At 35.1% G+C, this 13,924-nt stretch overlaps 1 protein-coding gene across 6 annotated transcripts in view; it reads left to right on the forward strand.

The window, feature by feature from the left end:
• GAPVD1 (GTPase activating protein and VPS9 domains 1) overlaps nucleotides 1-13,924 on the forward strand; it is a 76,890-nt gene that overhangs the window by 27,730 nt on the left and 35,236 nt on the right. For all 6 annotated transcript variants that reach the window (XM_036913950.2, XM_036913944.2, XM_036913947.2 and 3 more), the window contains exons 2-7: nucleotides 6,509-6,725; nucleotides 7,459-8,302; nucleotides 9,745-9,831; nucleotides 10,402-10,536; nucleotides 10,673-10,862; nucleotides 13,715-13,875. In XM_036913950.2, the coding sequence (XP_036769845.2) occupies nucleotides 6,541-6,725; nucleotides 7,459-8,302; nucleotides 9,745-9,831; nucleotides 10,402-10,536; nucleotides 10,673-10,862; nucleotides 13,715-13,875 (1,602 nt within the window). In that variant the 5' untranslated portion in view covers nucleotides 6,509-6,540. The remainder of the gene's footprint in view (nucleotides 1-6,508; nucleotides 6,726-7,458; nucleotides 8,303-9,744; nucleotides 9,832-10,401; nucleotides 10,537-10,672; nucleotides 10,863-13,714; nucleotides 13,876-13,924) is intronic.

The following is a 13,924-nucleotide window of genomic DNA, read 5'->3' on the forward strand; positions in this document are numbered from 1 at the left end:
GAGGTCTGTAGAGGAAATTATGTTTCCGGGGAAAGCTGTGATTCAATTAAAATGATTAGGCCAAGGGAACCTTTCCAGAAAAGGTTCAGATTATAGGAGGTTTTCTGAGTGGACTTGTATTCCAGGGAACACTGTGAAAAGGACTGTAGAGGTGGGGAAGGGCAACAGGTGAGCTTGGAAGAGCTGTGTAGGGATTAGGTTCTGCAGGATGAGGAGTTCTTGGCTTCCTGTTGGGACTGAGGTGGACAGAAATACAAAGCAGGCTCAGTTATGACCTGGTGGTCCAGGGCAGATTTTGATGGAGTTGGCTGTAGGGTTAAGGGAAGGCAGAGCAGAGGACCTTCTTGCCAGATACATGCAGAGTTTCTGGAGCTTCCCTTTGACTCCAGCTGTTGGAAGCCTGAAGAATTAATCAGGGGTAGTCTTAATCAGCATGCAAGCACCCTCCTGACTTCAACAGGTGATTTAACATATTCTGGCACTGTAGGGAAGTCATTAATGTCTTTGAAAGGGGATTTGGGAGGGATTGGGTAGGTTATTTATCAAGTGGTGCTTTGGAAATACTCAGTGTAGGGTGGACTGGAAAGAGAAGAACCTTTAAAAGGCAGAGAAACATGTTGGGACATTTTTTTTCAGTTGTTTGGATTCCTGGGACTGAATTTATTTGCTAGAGGAATTAGACAGATGTGAGAGTAGAACTTCATTAATGCAGACTGCTGCTGAGGAAAAGGATGAGTCCTAAGGTTTTGAGACTGGAGTGTGTCTGTGCCACGACAGAACATGGCAGGAAGGTCTGGAACAATTGCCAGTTTTAGGGTAGAAATTTTTAGGTTCCGTTTTGGAGATTTTTGAGTCTTGAGTGATTGGGCTCTTACTTCTCCCTTTGTCATACTTGTAGTTACTTGTAATGTACTTGCTCCTGGCTTCAGTCACTAAGCTTTGAGGACAGAGGTTGTATGTGTTTTGTTCTGTGTTAAGACATTCAGAAAATAATTTGTTGAATTCATTTGGAGAAGATAGCTTTTAATAGCCTTTCCAATTCTAAGATTCTGTCTTGATATTAAGATGGCAGAAGAAATAAAGAATTTAAGCTCAGCCGAGAGGTGAGGGCTGGGGATAAAGTAGATGTCGCTAGAAGCCAGACAAAGTTCTGTAAAAACCAATAGATAAAAGGAACTTTAAGAAGCCAGTTATTAAATTAAAGTATATGTTACTGACAAAATGTTTTGATTAGTTGGTTGGGAACAAGGGCTGATTTGTAGTCTGACAGAGTTGGTTTGAATTTGATGTAGCTACTTACTAGGTATGTCAACACTAAGCAACCCTTAAATGAGAGCATAATCGTTATAGAGTCATGAGGATTCATGAGGAAAGACTAGCAGTGCCTGGCATTCTAAAGTCCTAAATAAATGTTAGTTTGATGTTAATATTATTAGTTTGATATTGTTATTACTTTTCAGGAAACTGCCAGTGTTTGTACTTGTTGTCTTCAGTAAGGTGAAATTTCCTCACTTTTAATTATTCATGTCTGTATTTATTTAAGCTATTCTTGTTGGCTCTTAACTCGTCTTGTGTTGTAGTGATGCCTTAGAAGGGCAGACTTTTATAGACTTTACCTTTTAAGCTCTCAAACCCTTTTTTGCAACTGTTGTTTTTAAGTAATGATCTATTAGGTATTATTATTTGTGTGTGTGTGTGGAGGGCGGAGTATTATTTTTCAAAATGTCTGAGCCCAGGGCACATGATGCTCCCTGAATTGACTTCTGTTAACATGTTGCGCTTCTCCTAACTGCCATTAGCTTTGCTAGGACACAAGGGTGAATTCGTTCTTTCCCTCAGTGCTTACACTCTAATGGAACAGGTATAATATCACTGTGCCCTGGCATGTGCTGCATGTTATATAAAATAGTATTCAGAATATGAATTTAATTTTTAAATAAGAATTTAAAATGACCTTAATTTAGGTAAATTGTGGGTAATCATATAGGTCAGAGTTAATTCATATTTTGTGGAAAAAGGATTTTACATTTACACAATGATTTTTTTTTTAAGTATTGTTTTATAGGGTAAGCCACTATTTTTTGACAGCATTCTGACTGGCTTACTATAGAAAAGAAAGCAGCAAAGCTTATAATTCTTGAACTTGATTAAAGAAAAAAATTGCTTAGCAGGTTTGTCTATGTTTATTTAAAACATCTTTACAAAAATGTCTTTGAAGACATTTAGGTCTATTGAAGCATTAAGAAGATGAGTTCTTGTTTACATTACTTTTTTTGGGGGGATGCTGCAAAAGCATTTTTTTTTTAAAGGTATCATTGATATACACTCTTATGAAGGTTTCACAAGAAAAACAATGTGGTTATTATATTCACCCATTTTATCGAGTACCCCCCATACCCCATTGCAGTCACTGTCCATCAGTGTGGTAAGATGCCACAGAGTCCTTATTTGTCTTTTCTGAGGTACAGTGTCTTCCCCATGATCCCCCACACACCATTGTTTACATTACTTTTAAAAGAATTAAGTGGAACATTACTTTCATGTGTTAATTTTTTTTAAGTGAAGTTATATTTGAAGGTTTTAATTTCTGAATTGCATGAATTGGTTCATACTTTGCCATCCTTGGAAACATTTCATGTGCCCTCTGTCTTGAACAGTCTTTTGGTTGTAATGAGACTATGAGCTCCTTGAGATTAAGGGACCTGGTTAGGCTCCAACAAAATTCAGTAATGTATTTGTTGAATTAAATTGTACTAAAGTAGCATAAAAGGGCACACTTGGAGAATTTCTAAAATATTTTCCCTATCTTTTTATTATGAAATTCTAACATGTCTGAAACTGTTAGGGGATAGCAAAGGGATCCCCAGATACCTTCTACCCAGATTCAACGTTGTTTACATTTTGCTGCATTTAAAAAATCTCTTGAGTTTTTTTGCAAAGTAAGTTACAGACATCCTAACCCTACTTCTACATATTTGAGCATGCATCTCTTAAAAGTAAAATATTTACTTGAGTAATCATGGGTTTCTGAGTCATTCTTACAGAGATCAGGGTAACAGTAGTGTACTGGCTCTGCCACTTCTCACCTGTGTGGCCTTGGGCATATTACTTACTATCTCTGATCCTCAGTTTCCTTAGCTGCAAAGCACGTATCTCAACAGGGATATTGTGAAGATCCAGTGTGTAAAGTTCTTAGAACTACACAGGCACAATTTTCAGTTTATAATGTATTTCCTCATATGATACTCAATTCTGATAAGTCACACCACACCACTCTAGTCACCAGAGTTGGAAACTTCTACCTCACCTTCCCCCATGTAGGTGCCAGCAAATCTTGTATTTTCTACCTCCTAACACCTCTCAAATTCGTCCTGCTCTTTCCATTGCCACTGCAGCACTTCCTGCCTGTCACCGATTTCTGTCTTCCTTCATCTTGTGCCATCCTCACTTCCTTATTCTCTTCCTTACTGACAATTTATGCTCTCAAATATAAATTTAATGAAGTTAGTTTTTTTGTTTAAAACTCTTTTCCCACCCCCTACAGTGCAAAGTCCTAGTTTCTTAACTCTGGCGTCTGTGTACCTTCTGTCTGTGCAACCTTATCTTTCATTATACCCTTCTTCCCCTCCTGCCAGCTTCACTCAGCACACAGACACACATGCCCCCAAGACTGTAGCAAGCCATGTATAGTTTTCAAAATAGACTTTTTGTTACACATCTTTGTGCCTTTGCTTGGCTGGCTCCCTCTATCTGGAATTCTATCCCTACCCACCATCCTCTTTATGTCTGGCAAATACTTGTATTTCGCCCCCCACCTCCATACTTGTCTTTTTTTTATTATTAAGGTATCATTGATACACAATCTTATGAAGGTTTCACATGAGCAACACTGTGGTTACTACATTCACCCATATAGTCAAGTCCCCACCACTGTCCCCCATTGTAGTCACTGTCCATCAGTGTAGTAAGATGCTCCCATACTTGTCTGTTAAGGTGAGGTGTAGTTATTTGACTCTTCAGTCACTTCTTTTTGTCTCTACTTCTCACATACAGTCTCTTAGCATAATGCCCATACCATTTTTGGGTGGCCATTTGCTTGCATGTCTGCCTCATTGTATGAGATTAGAAAGCCCTTGAAGATACATGCTAGGTTTTATTTCTTTTTATATCCCAGTATCAAATATGTTGCTTATACCAGGCCCAAAATAAATGTAGATATTTGTCTGCGTTTTTATGGATGGAAAAAAATGGAGATTCAGAGACTATGTATTATGTGCCCAAGGCAACAGAACTAATTAATGAAGCATTTAGATCTTTAAGAGCCCATTTCATTACCATTTTCATTAACTATAACACTTCTTATAATTACAATCAGTTGTTCAGTGATTCTGTTCTTGGTCAATGGACTTACAGCATCCTAGAGGATGTTAGAGTTCCCACATGGAAATCTACAGTCATTTATGCATCTTCTGTAAGCTGAGTTAATAAGATTATGTATATGTGTGTCACCAATTTTTTTAAATGTACATAGATGCTGTTGTGATTAATAGCATATCATCTTGGTGAAGTAGACATACTTCTTCCTTTTGAGAGGAAACAATATACAGAAGATTTGGACTAACAGATTTGTATAGTTTGCTAGGGAATTGTTAAGGTACAAGAAAGTGTTTTTTGAAAACAAATTCAGATTAGATGTTAATATCTGAAATTTTCGTACTCATCAGGAGTCCATTAAAATAAAATGTAAAAACTTCTGAACTTAAAAATTGTTAAATCTATTCCTTTAGGTTTTAAATTTATTTCCACCTGCTACCATACTGTTTAATTCTTCTCTTTTTTATTGGCCTTAGCATCAAAAATGTTTATTTCATATCTGTGAACATGTTTTATTGGATCTGTAAACATTGAGAGTCTAGGTTGTCATCTCTCTTAAAATCTGAATTCACTACAAATTGTATTGTTTGATACAGTAAGGTGACTTTTGAATCTGATTGGTGGGGGCAACTTTTTTTTTCTAACTTTAATGAGATGTAATTCACATATAACATTTTACACATTTAAGATATACAATGTGATGGTTTGATATTTGTATATATTGCAAAATGTTAACTACAATAGTACTGTGTGAGTTAACACATCCTTAACCTCACATAATTACCGTTTTGTTGTTATGGTGAGAACGTTAAAGCTCTGCTGTCACAGCAACTTTCAATTATATGAAAGTATACAATCATAATGCTTAATTCTTAATGAGAAGTATTTTTCTAACTTAATGACTTGGCTGTTCTGGACACACAGTGTTGTATTGTTATCTGGGCTAGTTGCACTTTTATTGTTGATATAAAATATTTGTAGTCTGGCTGGCAATCTAGATTCAGGCGTATAACTTAAATAGTTATGCTTCTTCTATCAGTTTGTTCAGCTACCAGATAAACAAGAATTGTGTGATTTCATTCATTCCTTTGGCAAATGTTTATTCAACTCCTGCTGTGAACCAGGCCCTCTCCTCGGTCCTGAAATTATATCTATGAGTGAATACAGCAGACAAGCATTGGCCCTGGTGGCTCTTACCTCTTAGCGGGAGAGCCATACTCTGAGCAAGATGAACATACAAGTAGATGCCTGTGATGTAATACTAGACAGGACACATACTTTTTAAAAAGGCTGGAAGAGGGAATAGAAAGGTTTTTTTTAAATTTTAGAATCTGACAAGGCCTTTCTAATTAGGCATTTGAGCAGAGAGACCAGTCACTAGCCTTGTAAAGATATCTGGAGGAATAGTCTTCCGTGCAAAGGTATCAACAAATGCAAAGGTTTAGGGAAGGGGATGCTTGTTCTGTTCAAGCAAGGAGGCCAGTGTGTCTGGTGCTTTGTGAGCAAGTGTAGAATGGTAGGAAATGAAGTTGGAGAAGTAGCCTAGGGAAGATCATGTAGGACCTTCAAATTTCCTTCTAAGTGTAAAATAAACCATTGGATGGTTTATAATAAAGGAATAAAGTGGTCAGATGCAAGTTGAAAGGACACTGTGCTATGTAGAGAATGGACTCTAGTAGTAAAAGAAAGGAAGCAGGGAGAGCAGTTAGGAAATAGTGGTTATAGGCCTTTGGGTGAGAGGTAATGATGGAATGGTGAGAAGTAGTCAGATTGGAGATGTATTTTAAAGAGAGTCAGCAGGGTATGTTGATTGATTACAATGAAAAGCTGTAGGAAGTCAAGGAGAAGCTGGTTAATAGACACTGGACTTGAAGATACATACAAGGTTTTTACAGTGGCTCTCTCTGACAGGTGGCTTTATTAGAAGCTTTTCTTTTTGCTTATCTGTATTTACAAATTTTTCTATACTGAACCTGAATGCTTCTATAATAAAAAAACAGATTATTTTAAAAATAGAGTTAATCATAGTGCTCAATGTAGCCTACCTAATTCTTAATGTGTTATCTTACCCCTTTTGATTTTGGAAAACAATTCAAGTGATAAAAATTTTTCAATTTGTCTTTTTTGCTCTTAGTGATCAGCCTTGTACCTTTTCCACATTTGAAGATGGTGAAGCTAGATATTCATACTCTGGCCCATCACCTCAAGCAGGAACGCTTATATGTAAATTCTGAGAAACAGCTCATTCAGAGGCTCAATGCAGATGTCCTTAAGACAGCTGAAAAGTTGTACCGTACAGCATGGATTGCTAAGCAACAGAGAATTAATTTGGATCGGCTTATCATAACCAGGTAAAAAGTTTTGAGGTCTCAGATTTTATGAGCCACTATAATTCTGTGCTAACTGTAAATACAAATCTATTTCCAGCAAAGTACATGGTTTAAGATAATTTAAATCCACGTTAATGTAAATCTTTGCCTGTTTTATTACCTTAAGTGCTGTTACAGAGAATTATAACTTAAGCATTAATATTTTATACTACACCTATCAATTTTATATCTCTGTGTATAATGTTGTAAACTGTCTTGTGTTGTTTTTCTATTATTTAATATATTTATTGCCGTGTTTTGATACTGTATATCTGTTTTTCAATTTTAGAAACCTCAGTTTTAATTGTTAATACCTCATTGTTCTCTTGTCCAAGAAGCAGTTTTTAACTTTAAAAATAGTGATGCTTGAGGTATAATGTTGAGAAAAGAAGCCAGACACAGAAGATTACATACTGTATGATTCTATTTATATGAAGTTCAAAAAAAGGCAGGACTAATCTTTGATGATAGAAATCAGAATAATGGTCACTTCTTGATACTTTTAGTTGAACCTTATTTAATACAATGAATTTGTCCTTGTTTGTACTTTGTTTTTGTCTTTCTTTACATATTCAGATGCTGGGGGTCTAAATTATTTTAGCAATCCAAAGTAATCTCATTGCTGGGATTATAATCAACTCACATTTCCATGTTTCAGTATAGTATGTGTGCTACACTATTGTTAATTTTGTTATTTTGTTTGCTCGGTTTTTAGTGCTGAAGCTTCTCCTGCTGAATGTTGCCAGCATGCCAAGATTTTGGAAGATACACAGTTTGTTGATGGATATAAGCAGTTGGGATTTCAGGAGACTGCTTTTGGGGAATTCTTGAGTCGATTAAGGGAAAATCCTCGTCTTATTGCCTCCTCTTTGGTTGCTGGAGAGAAACTTAATCAGGAGAACACACACAGTGTTATTTACACAGTTTTTACCTCCCTCTATGGCAACTGCATTATGCAAGAAGATGAAAGCTACCTCCTTCAGGTTTTGAGATACTTGATTGAATTTGAACTTAAGGAAAGTGACAACCCCAGGCGACTTCTAAGGAGAGGAACTTGTGCCTTCAGCATCTTATTTAAACTTTTTTCCGAAGGACTGTTTTCTGCCAAACTTTTCCTCACAGCTACTTTGCATGAGCCGATCATGCAACTGCTGGTTGAAGATGAAGATCACCTTGAAACAGATCCAAACAAGCTAATTGAGAGGTTCTCCCCATCTCAACAGGAGAAACTCTTTGGAGAGAAAGGCTCAGATAGATTCAGGCAAAAGGTTCAAGAGATGGTAGATTCCAATGAGGCCAAACTAGTGGCTTTGGTGAACAAATTTATTGGTTATCTCAAGCAGAACACATATTGCTTTCCACATAGTTTGAGGTGGATTGTGTCACAGATGTACAAAACCCTGTCCTGTGTGGATAGACTGGAAGTTGGGGAGGTCAGGGCAATGTGTACTGATCTCCTGTTGGCCTGCTTCATTTGTCCTGCAGTTGTCAATCCAGAACAATATGGAATAATTTCTGATGCTCCTATTAATGAGGTGGCGAGATTTAATCTGATGCAGGTATGCTTTTGCTATTATTAATGTGGCATTTAGTTTAAAATCAGTTGGGCAGTAGGGGTAGAAATAGAAAATATGACAATATTCATATATTCTTACTCTTCTATTTCTTCAAACGTCCTAAGTATTTGCTTCTTAAGAAATGAAAGCAGTCTATTGGGATTTTAAAATATTGTAGTCATAAAACATCTTATGTTAGTTTTTTAAATAGAGTCCTCACTTACTTGGATGTGTAGTTGATTGGATTTTCTGAAACAAATCCACCATCCCTTTCCTGTGATTTCAAAATCCAGAATGATTGAAAACTGAGAGTGTCATTTGGTAGCAAAACATAACCTGAACTAACATGAGACTGTTTATAATTGTTAGTTCTTCCATTTGGTGCTAATGAATAGTCATGTTTTGGGGCAGGAATGTTATTGTGTTTGATTACAGGATGCCACCTTAAGTATTGTACATATTACATATACACTAACCAACCTTTCTAAATCTCCCAAATTTTGAAATCTGAAACTGTTTTGGACCTAAAGATTTCAGAAAGGATTTCTGGATCAATACTATCACTTTTTTTTTTTCCTACTCATCTGAACTACTGAAATATTTCTGAAGGCAATCTTTTATCCCTCAGAAATACTGTGAAGAAGGGACTGAATTTATTTGAATAAAATGTATCTTTGGATGATTAGCTTTTTTTCATGATCAGTTCTATCATATTGGGGTGTTTAGCAGTTAACTATAAATTCCTGAAATAAAATTAAAAAATTTTTTTTCATCTGTGAAGCATTAAATTTATTCAAATGGTAATGTAGTTCTCATTTTTGTCATTCCAGTAGAGATTGGGTTACATATTTTCAAAATGAGTGAAATGGGGGATTGTCCCAGATACTAAGATGATGCTTTATGATGTAACTTTCAGCAAAGTATCTTTAAAGAGAATGGATTAACAGTTTTTGGCAGTAAGGAGCTTACTCTATGAACTAATATTTATCTTCCAGTCAACTTATGTTCTATAGGAATTGTTTGCTTTTAAATCTAGGGGAAAAAAATTGTACTTTGAGTACTTTGTGGACTACATAGGGAAAAGTACTTAATATTTGAAATAGTTTGAATCTCCTTTTACAAGTTAATTTAAAATTTTCTAAACACATTGAAATTACAGTATCAAAAAAAATGTGTTGTATTTTTATTTCCTCTTATTGATATAATGTGTTTAAAAGAAATGAAAGCAAAATTTTCTGCTGCTTCTCCATAATTCTTAATATAGAAAAAGCTGGTGTAGACAAGGTGTACATTTTATTGGGGACCCTGTTGTATGCCTGGTCAGGTGGTGTTGGTGTGAATATTATTGTGAAACAGATTTTTAAAATAAAGTGGAAGTACTTTCACAGGGAGGGATTTGTGAATGTCTGTAGCCTGTGTCTTCCCACCACTGCTTTGGGTTGCAGGTCGGGCGCCTTTTGCAGCAGTTAGCGATGACTGGCTCTGAAGAGGGCGATCCCCGGACAAAGAGCAGCCTTGGGAAATTTGACAAAGTAAGAATGAATACTGTGTCATATGAAATACTGTTCGTAGACAGTTCTGCCAAAGTATTAGCAAACCTATTTTCTTTATTAAATCTTATCCTTAGGTGATGTATAAATTATTATTTTCAGTTAGCCTTGGTATAGCTGTAGAGGATTCAGTGTCAGATTGGCAGCATTTAAAGGAGGAAGTCACTAAAGATGACTAATTGTCACTTATGAAAGTGTTGAGATGCCACTGTAATGAGAATCAGGAGCTATTAAGATTATTTTTAAAAGTTTACTTTTACAAAATGTCTCAATTCAAATCAATAACTGTATAGTTATTTCTTAAGTTAACATTTATGGCATTGTTCAGTTAGTTTAATTAAAATCTTAATCATATTTGAATAGGTTGTCAAGAGTTTAATTTTTTTAAATGTTTGGTTTAATAAAATTTTCAAGAAGAAAACGTTATTTGCATTCTTGTCCACCTTAATCAGAATTTTGTTCCCTTATTTTAAAGGGGAAATGTTCACTGTGTAGTCACTGTCTACAGTGTGTTTATACTGTTTTTACTATGATCTGTTTCTGTTTTAACAGAGCTGTGTTGCTGCTTTCCTTGATGTTGTGATTGGCGGCCGTGCAGTGGAGACCCCTCCAATGTCCTCTGTTAATCTTCTGGAAGGGTTGAGCAGAACTGTGGTTTATATAACTTACAGTCAGCTTACTACTCTGGTAATGGCTTTATTCTTTAATAGGATTTTCTCAAAAGTCATTTATCTAAGACTCATAGATGAGTATACTGTGTGAGAAATACATACTGTGTTTGAAAAATTGATTTCACTACCTAATGTCATTTTACTTTTGCTAGGTGAATTTTATGAAGAGTGTAATGTCTGGAGATCAACTGAGAGAAGATAGAATGGCTCTTGACAATTTATTGGCAAACCTCCCCCAGGCAAAGCCAGGAAAAAGCAGCAGTTTAGAAATGACTCCCTACAATACTCCTCAGTTGTCTCCAGCAACCACACCAGCAAATAAAAAGAATCGATTGCCTATAGGTAAAGAGAGTTTCTCATATCGGGACTTTCTCTTAAATTTGTTATTTCTTTATTAGCGTTTGTTATTGCTCATTGTTTTGGAATATAGTTTTAAATACTCTGGAAAAGTCTTTCTCTTCAAGTTTACTGATAGTAATTCAAATTTTTAAATTACACCAGAATTGTTAAGTTTTATCAATAGGCTTTAGCTTTATCTAGATGTATTTTTCACAATTAATTGAAATCATACCACTGTAGTATATTTTGTATATCTTTGTGCCTTTTCTTGGAAAATGTGGAAGTGTCATTTGTTGTAAGTAGTAGTGATTTGAATTATGTCCTTCTACAAAATTCTGAAGAATAAAATAATATTTTAGAAGTTTTTATCAGTAAAGTTGAAAATGCATAGTTACTATTTTTCCATTATTGTTGTTATTAATAGTCTTTTATCAACTGAGCTATTTTTGTTAATGTATAAAATAAAAGTTTCAATTTTTTGTCAAGCTTATTTATTTAAGAATTAGGTTTAAGCTTTATTCACTTAGTAAATATCTATTTTTTTATCTCTATATACATATTTATATGAAAAAAACTGAGCACACACCATGTATCAGACATTGGGTAAGCACATTATAAATGTTGTTTCATGTAATCCATGCGAAACAATGCGTGCCAAAAGAGCAGGCATAATCACTGTCCTGAAGATGGAGCTGTGTTAGACACTGGGGATGCAAAGCCCGTTAGGACATGCCTTTACTCTAAATTAGTTGCTGGTGGTCTCTTTGGGCAGAAAAGTAGAGACCATACCTTTGAGTATACAAAGTGTCTGATGGGGGTTTCCTAACTTAGCCAGGTGGTGATGGTATCAGGAGAAGATCCTGGAGCAGGTGAAGCCTGTACTTTGTCTTGAAGGATAAATGGGCGTTAGAGAAAGTAAACAAGACAGGGAAAGAGTGTTTAAGCCAAGGTTGCAGAGTGATCTAGTGTCAATTTTTTAATGATAATGAGGACCTTAGCAACAATTGTGAACATGAATAGTCACTGTAATTTATGCATTTTGAAGAAGGGGATTTCAGTTTTTAACTTAAGAGAACTGATTTGTAAGTTTCTAAAAATTACCTACCTTACATTTAGCATACTATGGAATAACATCATCAAGATGCAGCATCATATTCAAGTCTTGGTTTTCATCATGCCAAAATGTCAATTTTCAAAATTAAACATAAGAAAAAAATTAAGTTTGACATTTAATGATTTTTAATATTACAGGCTATTTGCATTTTTTCAACATGAAGTAAATGACTCTAATTCAGATTTTTTTTCTCCATTATTCACTCCTGTATATTAGTTCTTTAATTTCTTGCCATCCAGAAGTCATTAAATGTGGGTATAATAGAAGTAAATTTCATATGTTTACCCAGATTTATTTTGTATAGTCATATGACTGGGTCATTGAATTTATTTCATATTTTTTTAAATGTGTCCATTATTCAGAGGGTTGATTTTCTTTCTGTTTAATGCTTTCGCAACCCAGGACAACAGTTAGCAGCCATCACTGCCTGGGATTCCTCAGCCACCAATCTTACTGCTCATATTACTCTAGTAACCCCATTTGGTGGGTAATAGGCTGCTCTTCCTCTTTTTATATAACTTTTATTTAAAAAACTGTCTCAGAGTGTGCTCTATGTGCATGTTGCTTTTGCTTTATGTAAATTGCTCCATGAATTTTGATTACTTGCATTTTTATACATCAAAGTTTTTTACTTAAGATTTATGTAATTCATGAAGTTGAATTTAAGTTCTCAATTTAGTAGAGGAAAGTGAGGGTCAGCAAATAAGGTGTGAGTGAATGTGTTTTATTCTTGGAAGTTGATGTGTGCTCTGATTTTTTAACGTTAATAGTGATTAATGAACAGATCTACAGCATTTTGGAGAGGTGATTGTTTATATTTGTGTCTTCAAGTAGGTCAGCTTTCACTCAAAATTGAAAGTCTTGTTTTTACAGAGTGTTTTTAGTTTATGTCTCTACTTTTGATTATTTTGCACTGAAATAGAATCTCTCTTTAGTATTCTGGGTGTACTGAGTTTTATCCTCTGAAGGAAAATTGAAACCTTATGACAGAAGATTAAAAACTCATAGAGAAATTGTCATAAATTATGCAAGTCTGTTAGCGTCCAAGAGTTCTTGTAAGAGTTATAAGGATGGATTATTTTAGAAAAAAGTATTACTTGCTTATTTATAGGTAGGGATCCAAAGTAATTATATCCTTTATTAATTTAATAAAGCAAAAAGGAAACTTGTATTCAAACATAGGACTCTTCTGGACTGCATCTTTGGAAAGTGGTTAATACATTTCAGGAAAAACAATGTGTTTTGAAAAATTCTGGTTTTGTCGGTAGTTGCCTGACCAACATATATTACACTATATGGCTATCAGGTTTATATATGAAACTTTCTAATGCTTATAAATTAGTTCAGTTATTAGTATGGAAGACCTGTGGCAGCTATATCATTTTCTAGAACAGTTGAGGCTATCTTTAAAAGATAAGAAGTAAGGTAATGTTTTTTTTGTCACCCCGTCTTAAATTGATGGGGATGTCTTTGCTGTCATTGTGGTCATCTGTGTGTCACTCCCTGTCAGGTGAACATGGATCCTTGTTTCTGATTATCAGTTTTGAAGGAGAATCTTTATTTTAGTCATCAGGAGAGTAACTGGAAAGATACAGATATTTTTTTCTTATTCATTTCTCATCACTTTTGTTGCATGTGCAAGTGTTCTACATTAATCAAAAATATGTTTTTGTATTAGTGTACTATTTTCTTCGTCTTTGTCTTTTTCTCTAAGTTATCATATTTGAAATTTTTTTATTAGCAACTCGGAGCAGGAACCGCACCAATGTGCTAATGGACCTACATATGGACCATGAAGGACCATTTCAAGAAACCATCCAGGAGGTACAACCAGAAGAGGTGTTGGTCATTTCCTTAGGGACAGGTCCACAGCTTACTCCAGGGATGATGTCAGAAAATGAGGTATTTAACTTATGGCCATCAATATTAAGACATTTAAATTCTTCTAATT

The sequence above is a fragment of the Manis pentadactyla genome, chromosome 3 (genome assembly GCF_030020395.1).
Source record: "Manis pentadactyla isolate mManPen7 chromosome 3, mManPen7.hap1, whole genome shotgun sequence".
NCBI classification, from domain to species: Eukaryota; Metazoa; Chordata; class Mammalia; order Pholidota; family Manidae; genus Manis; species Manis pentadactyla.